Source organism: Dendropsophus ebraccatus, chromosome 7 (assembly GCF_027789765.1).
Source record: "Dendropsophus ebraccatus isolate aDenEbr1 chromosome 7, aDenEbr1.pat, whole genome shotgun sequence".
Taxonomy (NCBI): Eukaryota; Metazoa; Chordata; class Amphibia; order Anura; family Hylidae; genus Dendropsophus; species Dendropsophus ebraccatus.
In genome coordinates, this window is record NC_091460.1 from 50,212,494 (window position 1) to 50,232,548 (window position 20,055).

A 20,055-nucleotide genomic window follows, 5' to 3' on the forward strand; every position below is an offset into this window, starting at 1 on the left:
AAAACAATTGGATAAAACCGGTTAAGATAAAACCCATAAAACACTGTAATAACACAGAGCCGATATAGCAGCTACGCAATAAGATAGATCTGTATGGGCTCTGTGTTATTACAGGGTTTTATTGATTTTATCTTTACTGATAGCGCGTAATATACTCGTAACTAGTATATAATACATTTCCTTCTCCACTTCTTGAGAGACTACTATACGAGATATATTTCCATGGTTGTTTTAGCACTATGGCTAACCCTGGTATGAGGGCACTATGATTGGCACGGTTGTGTTAGTACTGTATCTATGCCTGGTATGAGGGCACTATGATTGGCACGGTTGTGTTACTACCGTACCTATCCCTGGTATGAGGGCACTATGATTGGCACGGTTGTGTTAGTACTGTGTCTATCCCTGGTATGAGGGCACTATGATTGGCACGGTTGTGTTAGTACTGTATCTATGCCTGGTATGAGGGCACTATGATTGGCACAGTTGTGTTACTACCGTACCTATCCCTGGTATGAGGGCACTATGATTGGTACGTTTGTATTAGTACTCTATGTATCCCTGGTATGAGGGCACTATGATTAGTGCGGTTGTGTTAGTACTGTACCTATCCCTGGTATGAGGGCACTGTTGTGTTAGTACTGTAACTATGCTTGGTTTGAGGGCACTATGATTGGTATGGTTGTTAGTACTGTATCTATGCCTGGTATGAGGGCACTATGATTGGCACTGTTGTGTTAATACTTTACCTATCCCTGGTATGAGGGCACTATGATTGGTACGGTTGTGTTAGTACTGTATCTATCCCTGGTATGAGGGCACTATGATTGGTACGTTTGTATTAGTACTCTATGTATCCCTGGTATGAGGGCACTATGATTGGTACGTTTGTATTAGTACTCTATGTATCCCTGGTATGAGGGCACTATGATTTTTACGGTTGTGTTAGTACTGTATCTATCCCTGGTATGAGGGCACTATGATTGGTACGTTTGTATTAGTACTCTATGTATCCCTGGTATGAGGGCACTATGATTTTTACGGTTGTGTTAGTACTGTATGTATGAGGGCACTATGAGTGGTATGGTTGTGTTAGTACTGTATCTATCCCTGGTATGAGGGCACTATGATTGGCACTGTTGTGTTAGTACTGTATCTATGCCTGGTATGAGGGCACTGTTGTATTAGTACTCTATGTATCCCTGGTATGAGGGGCACTATGATTGGTACAGTTGTGTCAGTACTGTATTTATGAGGGGCACTATGATTGGTACGGTTGTGTCAGTACTGTATCTATGCCTGGTATGAGGGCACTATGATTGGTACGGTTGTGTCAGTACTGTATGTATGAGGGGCACTATGATTGGTACGGTTGTGTCAGTACTGTATGTATGAGGGGCACTATGATTGGCAATGGTGTATGTCCTTATTGCTGTGAGGGGGTCACTATCCTGAGGACACTGTCATTGCTCCATAGACCTATTGCTAACACAGTGCTTACACAGATTTATCTGACAGATTTTTGAAGCCAAAGCCAGGTATGGATTTGAAAAAGAGGAGAAATGTCAGTCTTTTCTTTATGACCTGTTCCCTGGTTAGAAGTCTGTTCCTGGCTTTGGCTTCAAACCTCTGTCGGATAAATCTCCGTGTAAACACACCATGAGTAGTGTCAGTTTGAGAAGTTGAGTCCGGGTAGAGAGCCGAGCCCTCCCCAATCACCGTGTGCCTAGGTCACGCCGCCCATCACCCTCCTCCGCATCCTATTACTGACCCGCAGCAGCTGAGCCCACCCTGACCTCCCCCTGCCTTGCCCGGAGACATGACTGAGCCGTCCGACCAGCCCGCCGGCCTATAACACTTTAGCTCCGCCCCCAGACGGCGCCACGGTCTCTCCGTAACCACGCCCCTATCCTTTAGCTCCTCCAACTCCCTTCAGCCAAGCAGTCAGTATCTCGCCTTGGCTCCTCCTACTTCTAGTCACTCGATGCTATTGCTGCTTCTCCTCGCCCCGCCCACCCACTGCGGTGTCTCCGCCCCTCGTGCTGACGTGTGTGTGGGCGCGTTCGTGTGGGAAAGCCGGGTGTACGAGCGCGGTGGCGGCGGCGGGTGTGAGTGTGTGTGACGGGTGAGAGCGGAGTTGCCGGTGCCCGAGATGTGATGACCCAAGCGGCGGTGGCTACACGGGCTGCAGTCATGAGGAGCTGGGATGCGGCAGGCAGGAGGAGGAAGCGCGGGGCGCCCGGGGGTTGGAGGCAGTTTCCCGGTGTGTGCCTGGCTCTGCTCATCGCCGTCCTGCTGCTGCTTCCCCCGGCCTCGGTGTGCACGCTGTGTGAGGCGGACGGGGCGCGGAGGAGGCGGGATACCCCGGAGCTGCTGGCAGGTAAGCGGGGATGTGTACAGTGTGTGCCCGGGGGTGACAGCCTGGCCCTGCCCCCTGACCTGCAGGCATCCCGGGACCTGTGGGGCCTGCCAGCCATAGATGGAACCATAGACCCCCTAATCTGGGGGGTCCCTGTATGTGGTGGGCCTGGCGGACCGGAGAGATGGGGATGGTGGGGTCTGCCAGTGCTGGGGTTATAGGTCACCATAGACTCTAGGTCATAAGGTCGTGCCCAGGATGGTGGTGGTCCATGTGCCCAGGATGGTGGTGGTCCATGTGCCCAGGATGGTGGTGGTCCATGTGCCCAGGATGGTGGTGGTCCATGTGCCCAGGATGGTGGTGGTCCATGTGCCCAGGATGGTGGTGGTCCATGTGCCCAGGATGGTGGTGGTCCATGTGCCCAGGATGGTGGTGGTCCATGTGCCCAGGATGGTGGTGGTCCATGTGCCCAGGATGGTGGTGGTCCATGTGCCCAGGATGGTGGTGGTCCATGTGCCCAGGATGGTGGTGGTCCATGTGCCCAGGATGGTGGTGGTCCATGTGCCCAGGATGGTGGTGGTCCATGTGCCCAGGATGGTGGTGGTCCATGTGCCCAGGATGGTGGTGGTCCATGTGCCCAGGATGGTGGTGGTCCATGTTTGTGATCCCAGGATGGTGGTGGTCCATGTTTGTGATCCCAGGATGGTGGTGGTCCATGTTTGTGATCCCAGGATGGTGGTGGTCCATGTTTGTGATCCCAGGATGGTGGTGGTCCATGTTTGTGATCCCAGGATGGTGGTGGTCCATGTTTGTGATCCCAGGATGATGGTGGTGGTCCATGCGCCCGGGATGATGGTGGTGGTCCATGCGCCCGGGATGGTGGTGGTGGAGGTCCATGCGCTCGGGATGGTGGTGGTGGAGGTCCATGCGCCCTGGATGGTGGTGGTCCATGTGCCCGGGATGGTGGCGGCGGTCCATGTGCTCGGGATGGTGGTGGTGCTGGTCTGTGATCCCAGGATGATGGTGGCAGTCCATGTGCTCGGGATGGTGGTGGTGCTGGTCTGTGATCCCAGGATGATGGTGGCGGTCCATGTGCCCGGGATGGTGGCGGTCCGCGTGCCTGGGATGGTGGTGGCGCTGGTCTATGATCCCAGGATGATGGTGGTGGTGCTGGTCCATGTGCCCGGGATGGTGGTGGTGGTCGTCCATGTGCCTGGTATGGTGGTGGTGTAACTGGTCCATGTGCCTGGTATGGTGGTGGTGGCGCTGGTCCATGTGACTGGTATGGTGGTGGTGGTGGTGCTGGTCCATGTGCCTGGTATGGTGGTGGTGGCGGCGCTGGTCCATGTGCCTGGTATGGTGGTGGTGGCGGCGCTGGTCCATGTGCCTTGGATGGTGGCAGCGCTGGTCCATGTGTCCGGGGTGGAGATGGTGGTAAATCTGCCTATCTTGTCCCAAGGGAAGATGTCAGGGGTGAGTTTTTTTTTTTTTTTTTTTTTTGGAACAGATGGAATGCAGACAAAAATGGCCTCCTGATGGCACTGCCGCACCTGTATAGTCATGGTATAAGTGTGATGGCATCTGATCCCACATCCTAGATGCCAGGGGTTGAGGGGCCACCAGAGGGTATCTAAGCCCACAGAGCATCTGAGACCACATACTAGGACCTTGGGCACCTCAGGGTATCCGAGCCCACATTGAGTACACAGACTTATGGTGTGTATACACAGACAGATTATCTGACAAGTTTTTTAAGCCAAAGCCAGGAATGGACTATAAACGGAGAACAGATCATAAAGGAAAGACTGAGATTTCTTCTCTTTTTAAATCCATTCCTGGCTTTGGCTTAAAAAATCTGACGGATAAATCTCTCTGTATAAACGCACCATTACACCTAGATTGGGGCACCTGAGGGCGACGGACTCAACATAATGCACATAGGGCCTTATGAGGGTATCCAAGCCCACATACTAGACCTAGCTAGGGCCCCTGAGGGTATCCAAGCCCACATACTAGACCTAGCTAGGGCCCCTGAGGGTATCCAAGCCCACATACTAGACCTAGCTAGGGCCCCTGAGGGTATCCAAGCCCACAGAGAACACACAGACCTATAAAGGGTATCACATACTGGAGCTAGAGAGGCCACCTGAAGGTATATGGGGTCCCTGTCTGTGTTTCTGACCCCACATACATGGGGCACCTGAGGGCATCAGACCCCACTTCCCCTCAGGTGGCCAGTCTAGCTGCAGTATCTTACCTCCATCTTTATACATCCTACACGGCTCTTCAAGGGGCTTAACCTCAACAAGCACAGCAGAACTTGAGAATCTACCATATACTAACCATGGATTAGATACCTGAGGGTATCTAACTATCCCATATACACATGGCCTAAATCTGGGCCCACAGACAGTACCCTGTTTGGGCACCTTACTTAAGTTAGATGGGGTATCTGATCTCACATACACAGGACCTCGATGTGACGCCTGAGGGTATCTCACCCCCTACTCTGAGGGTATTTGACCCCATCCATAATCTAGAATGACTCCCTGACCCCACCTACCCAGGATGTCCCCCACAGGTTATCTGCCCCCCACATTGTCACCACCCTCCTATATGTACCAATCTCCTCAGCTGGCAGTGAATCAGTTCTTGCCACCCATATAATTATGTGGCATTATGGCCTCTCCTGTACAAATCGGGTTTACTCCTCGGGGTGTATTGGGGGTCTCCTGTTCCCACTGGGGAGCACTTGAGCTGTGTTGCAGCCCTGCTCTCCCAGCCTCTTCTATCTAGAAGGATTGTGTATTTTCTCCTCATGATTGAATGTTGCGGTGGCTCTATCTGCTGCATGTTGTGTAGCCCGTCTGTAGGGGCTCTGCTATGTCAGCCTGCATCCAGGAGTCTAGCAGCATTGCGGTATTCAGCGCTGCCTGCTCCAGGCCTGGCAGAGCGGGGATTACACTCAGCATATGATGGGGAGGGGATATTCCTGCCATCGGAGGGGGTCCCTGTCTGCAGGATTCCTTCTTGTGAGGCAAGCCCTTTGTCATCTGCGCTGTAATTGTCAGCATCCTCCTGGAGGAATGAGGAAGCGGCGGGAGACACAGGCAGAGGATAAGGTTTCACAGGGAAAGTGCTGAGTCTGTGCACACCGTCTATGGGGAAAGTGGCTGATATTCAGCTTCCTAGACAGAACCGGCTTCTCTCCTATACAATGGGAGATCGTAATACCTCGTCTTTCTGGTTTCTAGCTTTTTCAGCCCTATCGTTCCCTACATAAAAGCTGCTGCCAAAAAAACAATGTTCACCTTTCAATACCAGCTAACCTATAGAAATGATCTGCACACGCATTCGTATAATACTCCAGAGCTGCATTTCCAATTCTTCAAGTCACACAACATTCAGTGTTGGATCAAGGATAGCCTGGGTATTTGCATTTAGCTGAATGATTGTAAGCGAATATTATAATACAAGGCCCTGAAGGCCAATCCTTTAATTCACATGGAGAATATACTGCCACGTTTCCCTTTTTCTACACATGCACACCTACCTAACCCGAGCATGCGTATGCTGGGGAGAAAAATGGCTGCCAGTTATCTAAGGGCCCTATTCCACCGGACGATTATCATTCGCATAATCGTTAACGATCTCAAACCACCGCTATTGCGAAAGACCTGAAAACGTTCACTCCTTTCCATGGAACGATAATCGTTACTTATGATCGTAATTGCAATTGTTTCTTTTTCCGTATTTCTTCACTATTGCGTTCGTATCTACGGCAAACGACGTCTTATTCAATGCGAACGATTTGCGAACGAGCAACGATAAAAATAGGTCCAGGTCTTATATAGCGATCAACAATTCCTCATTCGGTCGTTAATCGTTAACTGCATTTCAACCGAACGATTATCGTTCAGATTTGATTAATTTAACGATAATCGTTCGGTGGAATAGAGCCCTAACACTGGCTGTGCGTCTTGGATAGCTGTCAGCTGAAAGTACAGCTGCCTCTCCCTCAATGACCATGCACGCTCAGCAGGATATGCTATGAATTTAGGAGAAGGTCTCTTTCAGACTTCCCTAGTGGTGGTGGCTTATCTCCAGGAGAACCAAAAGGTCGTATAGTTAAACATGTTTGGTCCTTTTCTTTCCTGACTTCTGCTTGAGAGTTTAGAGAGCCCCCCCCCCCCCTTTACACACTATTGGACTGTGTTTTAGTGTATTTTATGCCCTTTTTTTTTTGGGTGTGTGTGAATTTGATGTTTTTTGGGTCAAACGCATTGCAGGTGTATTAACCTTATTGAATGGGGCTCTTCTGTGTACAGATCCATAGCATATCAAAGAGCAAAACCATCATTGAAATCCAATAGTCTGACATCAGCCTCTGGTGATTTGCCTGTCTAGTCTATAGTGCTGTTACCAGTTACAACCGGCAGAATTGTAAATACAGCTCTGGGCTACAATAAAGGCCAAAAGTAAGGCTTGGTAGAAGTTTCATTTGAGCAGTTACCTATTAAGTATATAATACTTGTAGTAAGTAAGTAACGATATCCCAGCTGTCTGGTTGGGTGGTTCTTTATAGGATTGCCTCTTATACAGATTTCCTACACAGATATGTAAGTAGCTTTTTTTGCCTACACGTTGTGTGTGAGTCACATAGGCCGCCTGTGCCGTCTTTTTAACTGATCTCTGCATTTATTCCCCATGCTAAGGGTGGAGCTGATGTAGCAGTGTTGGTTTAGTTTTATTACAGCACAGTGCAGCAATATAAAAAGTCGGTGTTAGGGCTTATCCACGTAGCAGCAGGGTGGATAAAAATCAATGATTTTTTTAAAAAAATCAAAAAAATCGGATTTTTTTGATTTAAATCGGATTTTTTTGATTTAAATCGGATTTTTTTCAATAAACTGCTTTTTGAGGAAAATATTTTACCATCCAAAGGTTCTTCCATCATGAGATAAAGCGGAGTTGTTTAACTCAGTAGAATAAAGGCTGTATGTATATGTTCTCAAATGTTACAACATGAACAGAGTTGAGAAAAAGACCTTAATCCTATTGTTCTACAAACCTATGAATACAGAATCAACCCCTTCAGTACCAAGTCCAAGAAGTTAGACAATATGTTTCTGATTGTTTGGACTATTTTTTTTTTTTTGTTTAGCCTACATTAGTTAACATGGATGTTTGTTTAAGCAAATAACGTATGCTGTAATGTTGTTATTGTTTCAGTTGAATAAATCCATTTAAATTGTTATTAAGTTCAGGATTATTTTTCTCCTTCCTAAGTACAACAGAAGAGTGGTGTCCAAATATGAATGATTAACCCATTAAACTGGGGAGAAAAAAGTAATATAAAAAGTGATTCTAAAAATCTTCATCTACTTGCATGTTAAAGTAGCAAGAACTAGTTTAGGTAGAAACTTTGATTTAAATCACTGATTTAAATCAAGCCTTCCTGACTAGTGATTTAAATCGTGATTTAAATCGTGATTTAAATCAGTTTGATTTAAAACAAATCCACCCTGCGTAGCAGATATAATAAAGCATGCACACTGGCGACATAAAGAGAAAACTTCACTTTTTTTCCTTTTATGAACTCTTTGGCTTGTGTGAGTGTTGCTTTAGCAAGAAGAACATGGAGTGCTCTGCATTGTTACGCTCCTCTATGCAGGTCCTATCCTATTGTCATCTCTCCTGATCACCTATACACGTCCGTGCTCAGCTTGACCAGTCATACATGTGTTCTTGGCAGAAGCTTTCTACCCGCTACCACCTGAACACAATGTAATAACACCTTTATCCTACCACTCTTCTTGGGTAATGGGGGGGGGCATTACTTTTATGACCTTTATGACTGACGCTTATTTATTTGGATTGTTTCTTCTTTGAAAGTTTTTTTGGTCCCTATAGAAGTCACCAGATTGGCTTCTGGATCCACGGTTCCTTATATCGATATGGGTGTTTTTGTTTTCTTTTGGAAAATATTTTTTTGATGTCACTGGTTCCAGCAGCAGCAGCGGCGTACATAAGAGGCCCAAACATTGATCCGGGAATAACCAGTATGGATTACCCAGAGTGCTACTGGACCATCAATACCATTTGGTAGATTGAGATGACTACAACCCTCATCAGATCACTCGGAAGAGTCTTCAGTCTCATCGCACACAACAAGTTCTATTTAATACTTTTCTGAATTGACAAACTTTTTTCTTTTCACTGTGTGGTGTTCCTGTACCACCTCCCACCCAGCATGTTATACTGAAGTTTTGACTCTTTCCGTCACATGTTTATTGAGAGGGGAGTATATATACAAGTGGGCCCTGTACTGCAGTATATGCGGCCCCTGTACTCATGGCTCTGTGGGGTCTTTGGGGACTCGTGAAGTGGATGTTTATTGAGGAAGAGAGAAGAAGCCTTCAGTGTCTCAGCTGGGCAGGAAGTTTGCTGTGGCCTTTCTCCTTCCGCAGTTGAAGGGTTTGATCTATAACCATCTCCTCATTTATAGGGATTGTTATTAGGGATTCTGCTGTATACGGGCTTACATCCTGTACAGAATTATTTTGGGGATTGGGGATTGTGCGTTTTCTATTTGTGGAGCTTCAAGTTTGGTCATCAACCAATCACTGTGCAGCTTTTTCTTTTTCAAACTTCCTTGGAAAGATAAATGCAGCCCTGTGACAGTCCTGTATATGCAATTGTAGTTTTGCAGCAGCTGGAGGTCCGCGATATGGATTCCTGTACTACAGGAGATGTCCATAGCCAGTAGTTTCTAGTCCTAGTTTTAATGACTCTGCTTAAAAGTAAAGAAAATAAACCCCAACATGTCGCTCTGCTTAACTACAATGCCACGATGACTGGCGCTGATCGGAGTTAACACTTGCAGTACCCAGCTGCACTATTCATAGTGGCTGCACTATACCCTTGGATGTGGCTCCTTGTTTCCTTTGTACAGTGTTACTGCTGCAGGAAGGGAAGGCCATGTCCTGCTTCTCAGTCACCAAGTCTTAGGAAGCTTTGGAGCTGTGACAAGAAGGGCGACGCTTGTGTTTCTGATAGCGTTTAGTGTCTGGAGCCTGATAGATGTAGCAGAATAGACACAAAGGTGGGGGAGACTTCATGTTTTCTGATGCCTGGTATCACTTTCAGGGGCTCTATGTAATAATGCTGCTTCTCCCAGAGATGACAACTGTCACCTTGTATTGATCTGTATTGACCTCTTCAGTGTGAGTTGTATAAGCTGCATGTGACCCTATAACCGGTTATGTTGTAACCTGTTATCTATAGTTTTCATGTGATGTAAGCAGCAACCAATGGCTTCAAGGGGGTTTCCACTTATGCAACATAAACCACGGTCACTGCATCATGTTCTGCTGCTTTCATCTATGCTTTGTATTAAATACAGTTGTGTCAAGTCACCTGTGTGATATTAATACTGATATTCACTAAGCCTTTCGATACATTCATTGTTACGTTGTAGCAACCAGAAGGCAGTGGCTGAGGACTGTATGTCATTCTAGTAAACTCTCAGGCTCTGTATATGTTGATGTCCATTGGTGGTATCCATTGCCTATATATGTTTAACATACATTTTTCTTTTTTTTCCGCCCTGTTAGACACTGTTTGGAATAGTGTAGTGTATTGGCCAAGCAGAGGCCAGAAGGGCCCTTTTTTGACCTCCGTCACTGTGATATAATCCTATGAACATTTGGGACTTGAGATGTGCTGGGACCAGGACTAGGACAGTTTTCAGCCTGTAGATCTAAACAAGAATGTTTCCGTTCACTGACAGTTAATACAAAGCCTGAAAACAAAGTCTGTGAGAAAGTTGCAGAACTATTCACTGTGCGATGGTGAGACGTCATTTACAGCTAACCAGAAGCCCCTATATCAGTAGAGACCCCAGCTGAGAAGGTGCATCAGACTATAGGGTGGTGCGGCAGGCTTATAGGGTTATCATCTTATATAAATCCAGAGAATGACGCTGCAGAATCCATAGTCGTCGTCTTCCCAATTGATCTCTTGGTTCTTCTCCAAGAATTACAAACTGGAGGAAGGATTAGAGCCATGGAGTTTGCCAGAAGATCGCCTGCCTTTGGAGAATACTTGTGAGAAGTCATGGGAAAGTTACAGACTATGTCACTAACACTTATGGATGTTGGGAAAACTCAGAATGAAGTGTGAGGAGCTTGGATGAGTGGAATGTATTGGGGCGGATAGGGGACTGTGGTACTAACTAGAAGTATTTTTTTTTTCTTTGTGATATGGATGATCTTCCCTTTTGTTCTGGATTAGACCATGACTTGTCTAGGCATACCCTCCTAACCCATCTGCTATTGGGTGTGGAGAGATGCTGTTGCTCGGTGGCTATGACAATTCCCAATGCGACCATGCAATATGTAGCGAGAATACTGCATAGGTTGTATTGTGTGGAATAGCACCATCTCTCCATGGTCAGTGTCTGGCCAGGCAGGAGAGTACATGTGGACAAACCCAATGACATGGGAAAGTAGTTGAGGTGCCATGCTGTCTTATGCTAGGGTGACTGCATGGTCATTGGGGGTATGACAGTAGTCACCCTCCCTTCACGACTGCTAGGATAAGAAAAAGCTATAAACTGTGCCTTAGTCCAGCCTATGGTGCTATGGTGTCTTCATCTGATCCCAGACTATTGTAAGGGTATACCAGTGCTGTGCCCCAACAGGTGACTGTGTGTTTCTGTTCCTTTGAGGGGGGACATGTTTGATCCCTGTTGCTGCTGTTCTGATAGCGTCCACATCTGTGGTTTTTGGTGATATCGCAACATATGAAACTTCATGAAACATATTTCAGGCCTGGGGAAATGTCACCAGGAAAGATAACCAGCAAGTCTCCAAGCATTGTTGGAATAGCAGCGGCAGGTGTGTATGGCTTATTTTTTCCTTCTGAAGGCCACCTGGACCCATTTATAATTTTCTAGTTTTAGTTTTTAAGGGTAATATTTTCTAATTTGTTGTACCTGCTGTAAATGAATAGATGGACAAGTGAGTGTTCCCTATACAATCTGCCCCTGTCAGTTCTGTTATTGTGTAGACTATGGGTCTCAAACTCGCGGCCCTCCAGCTGTTGCCAAACTACAATTCCCATCATGCCTGGACAGCCAAAGCTTTAGCTGTCCAGGTATGATGGGAATTGTAGTTTGGCAACAGCTGGAGGGTTGCGAGTTTGAGACCTCTGGTGTAGACCCATGCCCTCACAGAGTGGACAAACATTGTCACCTTAAGACTATGTTGGTCAAGAGTAATGTGTGTCTGGTGGGGTATACTGTGATGTATAGCACCATCCCACTCCTGGGTTGCTGACGTATACCTCACAATTTGTGTGGGTGACTTAAAAATAGATGGGTGAGAACTGACGACAGGAAGTCTTTAGGGACTTGTTCCTGTTCTTGGCTTTCTCACATTTGCCTAAGTTAAGTTTACTCTATTAAGAAAAAAAATAGTCCATGTAAACAAGGGAGCGTCGTCTTCATTTGGTCCTTCACATTGCTGCAGGGAAAACCAGCATTAGGATGTTGATCCCGTCACAATAGCTTACAGAGTATTTGTCTCATTCAGACTGCTTATTAACGCACATTACAAAGTTATATAACTTTGTAATGTGTGTGATTAAAGTGGTTATCGAGCGCTACAAAAACATGGCCACTTTTCCCCCTACTGTTGTCTCCAGTTCAGGTGCAGTTGCAATTAAGCTCCATTTACTTCAATGGAACTGAGTTTCAAAACCCCACCCAAACTGGAGACAACAGTAGGGGGAAAGTGGCCATGTTTTTGTAGCACTGGATAACCCCTTTAAGCGGTCTGGCCCCCCCCCCCCCCAGCCCTCCCCCGGAAGTTAAAGTATACATACCAAAACACTGTTTACAGCACTACCCCTTTAAGGCCTCCTGACATCTATTGCGGGAATGGGTTTTGGGTTTTAGGATAGGCCTGTTGATCTTTTGTTCTTAGGGGTGTCAGCCACTGCAATAGGTGTCTTACCCCTCCTTTCTTCATTGAGAACACATGACCTATGAGCCTGTTGTGCATGTGGATGGAGGGATCAGTTTATATAGTTGTTCGCTATGGCTTGTGTATGGCCAAATGACTACTAATACCAGGTTTCTACAAAGCTCAGTGCTTCTCCTGTATAGCCAACTCTTATAACATTTCCATCTTCATCACATTAGGGAATTTGTCATTATGGAAGTGCATGGGTGTGAAATAGACCGGAACTAGGTGGAAATACGATCAGGAAAAGCTTTACAAACTAGTTTTTGTCTCCCGGTCAGCACTCCGTCTTTATTTAGAGTGTGTGTCCTGTGTTTCCTCTGCACTGGCCGTTGTGCAAGAAACACACTGAGGTCCCATTCACTCAGCGGCCGTTCCCCCGGATCTTGGCTACCTGATTTCTTAGAGAAATGGTGAGGATGCCATCTGAGGGCACTGCCTGGCTGCCAGCATGGCATTCATTGTCATGGGAGCCTAACAGGAGTGACCCTGGAATGGAGCAGCAAGGGTGGTGAGGAGGAAGAGTTAAACGTCAGTCCTGGCAGCCCCCTCCCTTCCTCCGCTTCCTGTAGACCCACCATTTGTTGTACTTGACAGCTGACTCCTAGAAGCCGGTGCATGCTTACAGCGTCTGAGCCAGATGAAGCCCAAAATATTCACTAAGGTTAGCAGAGATAACCCTGAAATCTTACATTTACACCAAACGTACACAGATACACAGCTTACACTTGTTACTTACATTTATTCTGCTCATTCAAACCACTAAAACTTTTTAAATCTGTTTTATTTCATGAATTGTTTTTTTTATTTTTATTTTGTACATGTTTATATGGGTGACCATCTTTTCCAAGCACCATTGACCATAGAAATCCTATAATTTAGAGATGATTTCTGTAGAAGATTCTTAAAGGTATGTGCTGCAGCACTGGACGATTGTGGAGGTGTGGGACACACACCAGGTTACATGCTCTTCTGGGTTTTGTGGCTCTGGATTACACAACCCCAGAAGGTGAGTGACTTTCTTGATCTGCCCCCTATTCATATTTCATCAGTAGTTACTACTCTATCAGGCTCTCTGCTTTAGTTTAGTGTTTCTGTACTTATTGGGTATACACCTAGGTATCCTTCATCTAGACGTCTGTACCCGCCACCTCTGTGAGTGCGGATCCATTTACCAGGTCGTACTCGGATACCTTCCCTGTGGAGCTGTGCTCACACCTACACTAGGGGCTCTGTTGGGTGCATAGTTAGCCATTGGGGTCTATTGGATGCCAATATTTCTGATGTGTAAAGGTATATACACACTAGATAAACTTGGTGCAGATTTTCAGCTTGGAAATTTGCACTGCAAAACCACAGCAAGTGCTGGCTAAATGTATTCTTCCCAAAGGTTCTAGCTATTAGTGTGGTCTCTGCACCCAGACACCCACCAATCAAAACTTTAGACACCAATAGTTTTTTTAAATGGCAAGTACCCTTTAAACGCTGATATCCCCATTGAAATCAATGGAGAAAGTGAAATTCAGACTGCATTTTCACACCAAATCCACAACTAAAGCCACACAGGTTTTTGTGCTGATTTGCTGTGACTATATGACAGATACATAAGACTAATGCTGCGTTTACACAGAACGATTATCGCTCGAATTTTCACAATAACGATCGCATTTGAGCGATAATCGTTACGTGTAAACACAGCAGACGAACAAGCGACGAGCGAAAAATCATTCATTTTGCTCTTTCAACATGTTCTCAAATCGTGGTTCGTCGTTCGCTAAAAATTCGCAGATCGCTTCGTGTAAACAGTCTTTCAAAGATTCACCCTATGCAAAAGATGGGCTTAAGCGATCTTAATCGCAATAACGATTTTTCTTACGAATCTTCTAACGATTTTTCTCCATCTAAACGCTGATCGTTATAAAAACCAAATTGTTGCTTCAAAATCGTTAATCGTTCGATTGGGCGAATTATCGTTCCATGTAAACCCAGCATAAGGGTCCATTTACACAGGAAGATTATCTGACAGATTATCTGCCAAACATCTGAAGCCAAAAACAGGAATGGATTTGAAAAGAGGAGAAATCTCAGGCTTTCCTTGAGGTATACGTTTCTATGACCTGATCTCTGTTTATAGTCTGTTTCTGGCTTTGGCTTTAAATCTTTGGCAGATAATCTATCAGATAATCTTCCTGTGTGAATGGACCCTTAACAAAAGCCTCACCAAGATGGTCATTTAAAGAGGACCTGTCACCCCCCGTGCCGGGGTGACAAGCTCCCGACCCCCTGTTAGATCCCCCTATACTCACGTGGTCCCGCTTCCTGAGCCAGTCAGGTCATGGAGATATCAGCGCCCGAAGCCCGGCGCGCGCTGAGAGATGAGTCCGATGCCCATAGGGAATGACTGAGCATCGGACTCCCCATTCACTCTCTATGGGCATCTGACTCTGCTGTCAGCGCGCGCGCCGGGCTTTGGGCGCTGATGTCTCCGTGACCCGACCGGCTCAGGAGACTCCCTCCAGGAGACAACCTGAGGGAACAATTTTCTGAAAGGATATTGTAAAAGATATAGTGGGGTTAATGTGAGTAGTTTGGGCCAGGGTGTCTTGCACTAGATCCATGGTGTGTGTGTTTGGTTATACTGTGCAGCACGGCTTGTGATGAGTAAGCGCTGGGAGGGAATGTATGCCATCTGTTTGTCCCATTAACGCTCACTATTGGCACAGCACGTTTCACAATGTTTCATATCCTATTCCAGTGGGTAAAAGCTAAAGCTGCTCCTCATATTGTTGTTTTTTTTCTGCCTTTTTCCCTGTTTCAGTAACTGTAGAGAATACATGTTGGATATGTGTTAACGTTTTGCACCTATGTACCTATGTACATTTACAGTCACTTCTCAGTACTGCTTCAGGTGATCTGCTCTTGTACTGTTTGCTACTTCGTGCACAAGGTGCGTTGTAACCTCAGATGACACATCACTAATACAGTGGTTTACCCCAGAGATGCATGGCATGAGAGTATTTCAGCAATCAATGTGACTGGACTAGACTGTGCATTGAGCGTGCATGGCCCCAAGTTCTCTTTACTCTTATAGCAAGTTTGGGAAACAGGGATCACCCATTGTAATGATCAGTAAGTAAGAATCCTTGCAAAAATACAATTTCCGTCGTGGCTGGCCTTAGAAGATTGGTTGAATGTGAGAATAGCTGCGTTACCAGCCCTGGACAGGCGATACATAACCTCTAATTCAGTCATTACAGTCACGGCTCGTCACCTCCAATATTAGTCTGGTAAATAAACCTGATAATAGATGGGAAATTGCGGTTCTTATTTGGTCAAGACCACCGGGTACACAGCACATGCAGAACACTGATTTGATTGACACTCGAACAAGTGAAATCTCTTAGGATAACCTCCTCTAATCTCATCTGGAGAAGACTGTGTCAATTTCTGTCTTCAGTCAATCAGCGTTTTCCTGGACAGCATAATTATAGCAATTTGTCTATCCTCCACCTCCTCCAGCACATCCTCCTTCAGCAACGCATGTACTGTGATGGATCCAAAAACAGAAAGGGGCATCCTCTATTCTGTCCCCCGGAAGGACTTCAAGGCTGTGAGACCTAATAAATGAGAATGAATGGGATGGACCGGGTATGCTTTATATATTCTTGTCTTAAGTTAAGGATTAGAGGATTTTGGACGCATCGGCCACAGATTGTCTTCTCCACCATTTGCTGGGAGCTGGGATTTAAACTGCAGGAAACATATTTGGTTTTGCTCACATCCCGGTCGCTGGTACTTGTATTATTTGCAGGCACATCTCTATAGCAGCAGTTATTTCCAAGTGTTGCAAAACTGCAACTCCCAGCATGCATCTGCATTGTTAAAGGACAAATACCCCCCCCCCCCCCCCAGGTAGCGTAACTGGAGATGGGCCCGCCTCACTGCTGCCTGTCTTTATTTGTGTCCGGCCCCCCTCTCCGCGTAGACAGATGACGTATCTTGCTCAGTCTGGATTGGCTAAAGCAACTACTGGCCATCTGATCTCCTCCAGCCAGTAAAAAGGTTTCTGGTGTGCTTGTGCACAAGAAGTCTTTTCCTTCTCATTCAATTCAGTACAGTATATATTTACCATTATTGTGCACTGGAGGGTGTGTTTGGGGCTATGGAAAGGCTATGACTGGCTGTCAGCTTACCAGGGGCGGCATTTTTAAAGGTTTCACTTTGCAGTGTATTCTCTTTACGTTGCAAAGTGAAAGTGTCTGTGTGCCGCCACAGGAAATAAAGAATGTGCCTGTGTTTGTTTTGGGGTGTAACTAAAGAAAGAGAGGGGCGTGTAGTGTGGGTGGGTAGTAGGGGAGGTAGAATTAATATAGGGGTGGGAGGTTTGAAATAGTGGGCGGAACAGGAGGTGAAAGGGACTCTGGGACTTGTAGTAACTCTGCAGTGTGTACTATGCTGTCAAAACCAGGAAGTAGAGGAGATTTGAAAATGCAGAACAGCACACAGCGGGGTCCCAGAACGGTGCAGTTTCAGGCGGAGAGGCCCTCTGCAATCATGGCAGGTATAAAAACAAGGTTTTGGATGTTTAATTTTTTTTTCTGTGCACTAGTGTTATCCTTTTAAATATGATTTCAATACTATGTAGGGGCAAAAGGTTTACTACCACAATTTCATAGAGCTGTAGCTAGCACCAAAGAGTTCATGTGCTATGCAGTGTGTGTGTGAGTACATATCGCTGGTCACTTACACAGTGTAGACTGCCACAGAAGCTTCATACAGTAGTAGACTAGGAGACAGGAGTTTCTGGCTCTACTTACAAAACGGTAAGCCAGGGTTGGTATATGCAGGGTGGGTTCACACTGCGTTTTTGCAATCCATTTAACGGATATGTGTTTTTTAACGGACAAAAAAAGTGTCAGCCACGTTTTTGTGTCCGTCCAAAAAAAAAACGAATCCGTTTTGATCTTTTTTTTTTTTTTTTTTTTTTTATAATGGAAGTAAATGGAAAAACGGATCAAAACGGATGCACACAAATGCATCCGTTTTTTGCAATCTGTTTTTCATCTGTTTTTTGCAAAAAAACGGATGAAAAAAACAAACTGCCAAAATGCAGTGTGAACCCAGCCTTACTGTTAGTAGATTTCCTGGTCCGAGCACTGTGCCCCACACTAAAGGCATTTTTATTTTGGCAATCATTTTTGTATCAAGAATCCTAATACTTTGCTAAGTATCACTATCAAAGCCCAATTTCTAGTACAATGACTACTCTAGTTTTTCACTGAAAATGTGTGCCATAGTCTGCATGTATATTCTAGAAAGAGGTTAAACTTTGGGGTCTGCCCCTACCTATAGTGGCATAGTATACCAAGAAATGCAAAGAAAAACTATATGGTCCGCTGAGTCACAGCAGCCCTTTGTGATATGGTAAAGAAACATAATAAAATCATTTAATATAATTATAATATATAAAATTGCATATAATGATCATGTAAACAATACAGACAGTTGTTTCGGGGTAGTTGCCCCTTCTCAGTGTGGAGCAGAAATTTCAGATACTTTATATATTATAATTAAATTAGAATTTTTTTTAATGTTAGTTATGTTTCTTTACCATATCACATAGGGCTGCTGTGACTTAGAGGACTATATATTTTTTCTTTGCATAGTCTACATGTGTTTTTAATTATTTTTCATGTAAACAAGTCACTTATTTGCATGGAAAAGTGTTGAAAAGGCAGCTTACGCTAATAAGTGTGAAAAATACTATATAGCAAAAATGAAATTGTACCTCCCAGGGCACCATATGGCAGCACACCTAGTGCCTATGGCTAACTTGGAGTCCATAAGCAGCATGAATTTTGTGAGTGTTGCCTATTTCTCCCCATGTAATGTCTCGTACGTGTTTCCATTGATCTCATAGTAACCTTCTGTCTAACCTTGCGGCCCAGATTTTCTCACCACAGACTTCCTTTATTATTTAAGGCAATCTAAGTAAACAGGAAGCTATAGCTCTCTATATAATGTGTTTATGTATTATAGAAGCACGTACATCCCTCACACGACAATGTACGCTGATAGTCCCAGCAGATGCTGAGACCAGTAGCCAATGTTGTCTTTCACCATGCAGATAACAATATATAAATTGCTTGATGCTCTTCTATAAGATTCTGCATACATGGCCCCCTAGGGATGTCCGTAGGGCTCAAACCTTATAAACCAGATGAGTCTCTGCTGACTATTTGGCTTATTACCGGGTCATGATGACCGTCAGGAAAGAAGTGGAGAAGAGAATGGGATCACTGTGATTTCCCAGAATGTCTTCTCACTGTTACTGACTGTGGAGGGAGTGTATATATATCAGCATAATAGTAGTATGTATAGTAACCAAGTATATAAATCAGTAATACTCTGCTGCTGGATGCTTCTTAGCGGTGAGTAGCCGCTGTATAAGTATCTGGTCGGTGACTGATTTGTAGACTGTTGCTGTTCAGCGTCTGACATTCTCTTCCAAAATAAGAACATTTTACATTAAATGCCCCTGAGCGGCCCCTGCCATGTAGATTACACATTGTATCCTATAACAGTACCAGCTGCTCACAAGTACAGAAGTCCCAAAGTGACCCGACCTGTATAGTCAATGCTGTTTAGAGCTGTCAAGCTTAGACACCCCATTTTTATGTAGTCTCTTAGGGAGTTGAAGGGTTAAGAGTAGAGATGAGCGAACCGGGTTCGGGTTCGAGTCCATCCGAACCCGATCGTTCGACACTTGATTAGCGGGGGCTGCTGAACTTTGATAAAGCTCTAAGGTTGTCTGGAAACATGGATACAGCCAATGACTATATCCATGTTTTCCACATAGCTCTAGGGCTTTATCCAACTTCAGCAGCCACCGCTGATCAAATGCCGAACGCTCTTGTTTCGGATGGACTCGAACCTGAACCCGGTTCGCTGATCTCTAGTTAAGAGTAAATCCTCTCTTCATGGGATAGGGGATAAGTATCTGGTGGGAGTCTGACAGCTGGGGACCACACTATTTATAATGGAGTGGTAGCATGTATGCTTGGGGGACAGTGGACCTCTGCACCAGGACCCAGCACTTGGACCATCACCGATCAGATGTTTATTCCCCATTCTTTGCTTTATAAGAAAATCTGGTCACTTCCCATGGTGTCTCATGTGCTCAGTGGTATGAAGTCATTGTCCGGTGACCTTGAAGGTAGTGCTCATACCATAGATCTTTGTAAGAATGACAAGATTTTATTTGTTGTTCTACACTCGGCACAGATGAAGGGGTTTCAGAGGTTCAGTGTTCAGGAACTTTCTGGGTGAGAACAGGACGTTCTTCAGTGTTCTCAGAAGTATCTTATTAAGAAATCCGCTCCCTGCCAAGGAAATGCCTTGTATATAAGCTGTGCACGTGGGAACACCTGCCAGGCATCTGTCCTGTGCCCTTCAATGTAATGGAGCACGTTCCTGTCTTCACTTGTGTCTGGCTTCTTGTCTTCCGGGCATGGTGGTAGGTGCACCTGCTTGTGATGAGGCATCTGCTCAAATCTGCAGAGTACAAGTAAGAAAGGCCGACATATACAGTTATGTGTTCAGATTGCCTGCAGCGCCTCCACAGGGGGAACAAAGCATTACAGGGTTCTCATTGATTTCAGTGGGTTA

General features: G+C 45.4%; 1 protein-coding gene across 2 annotated transcripts in view; it reads left to right on the forward strand.

Annotated features, from left to right (window-relative positions):
* Nucleotides 1-2,038: 2,038 nt before the first annotated feature.
* Nucleotides 2,039-20,055, forward strand: part of STIM2 (stromal interaction molecule 2) — a 74,596-nt gene continuing 56,579 nt past the window's right edge. Inside the window, exon 1 of one of the 2 annotated variants that reach the window (XM_069977495.1) lies at nucleotides 2,039-2,380. In XM_069977495.1, coding sequence (XP_069833596.1) covers nucleotides 2,158-2,380 — 223 coding nt within the window. In that variant the 5' untranslated portion in view covers nucleotides 2,039-2,157. The remainder of the gene's footprint in view (nucleotides 2,381-20,055) is intronic. The other variant, XM_069977496.1, reaches the window with a different exon arrangement.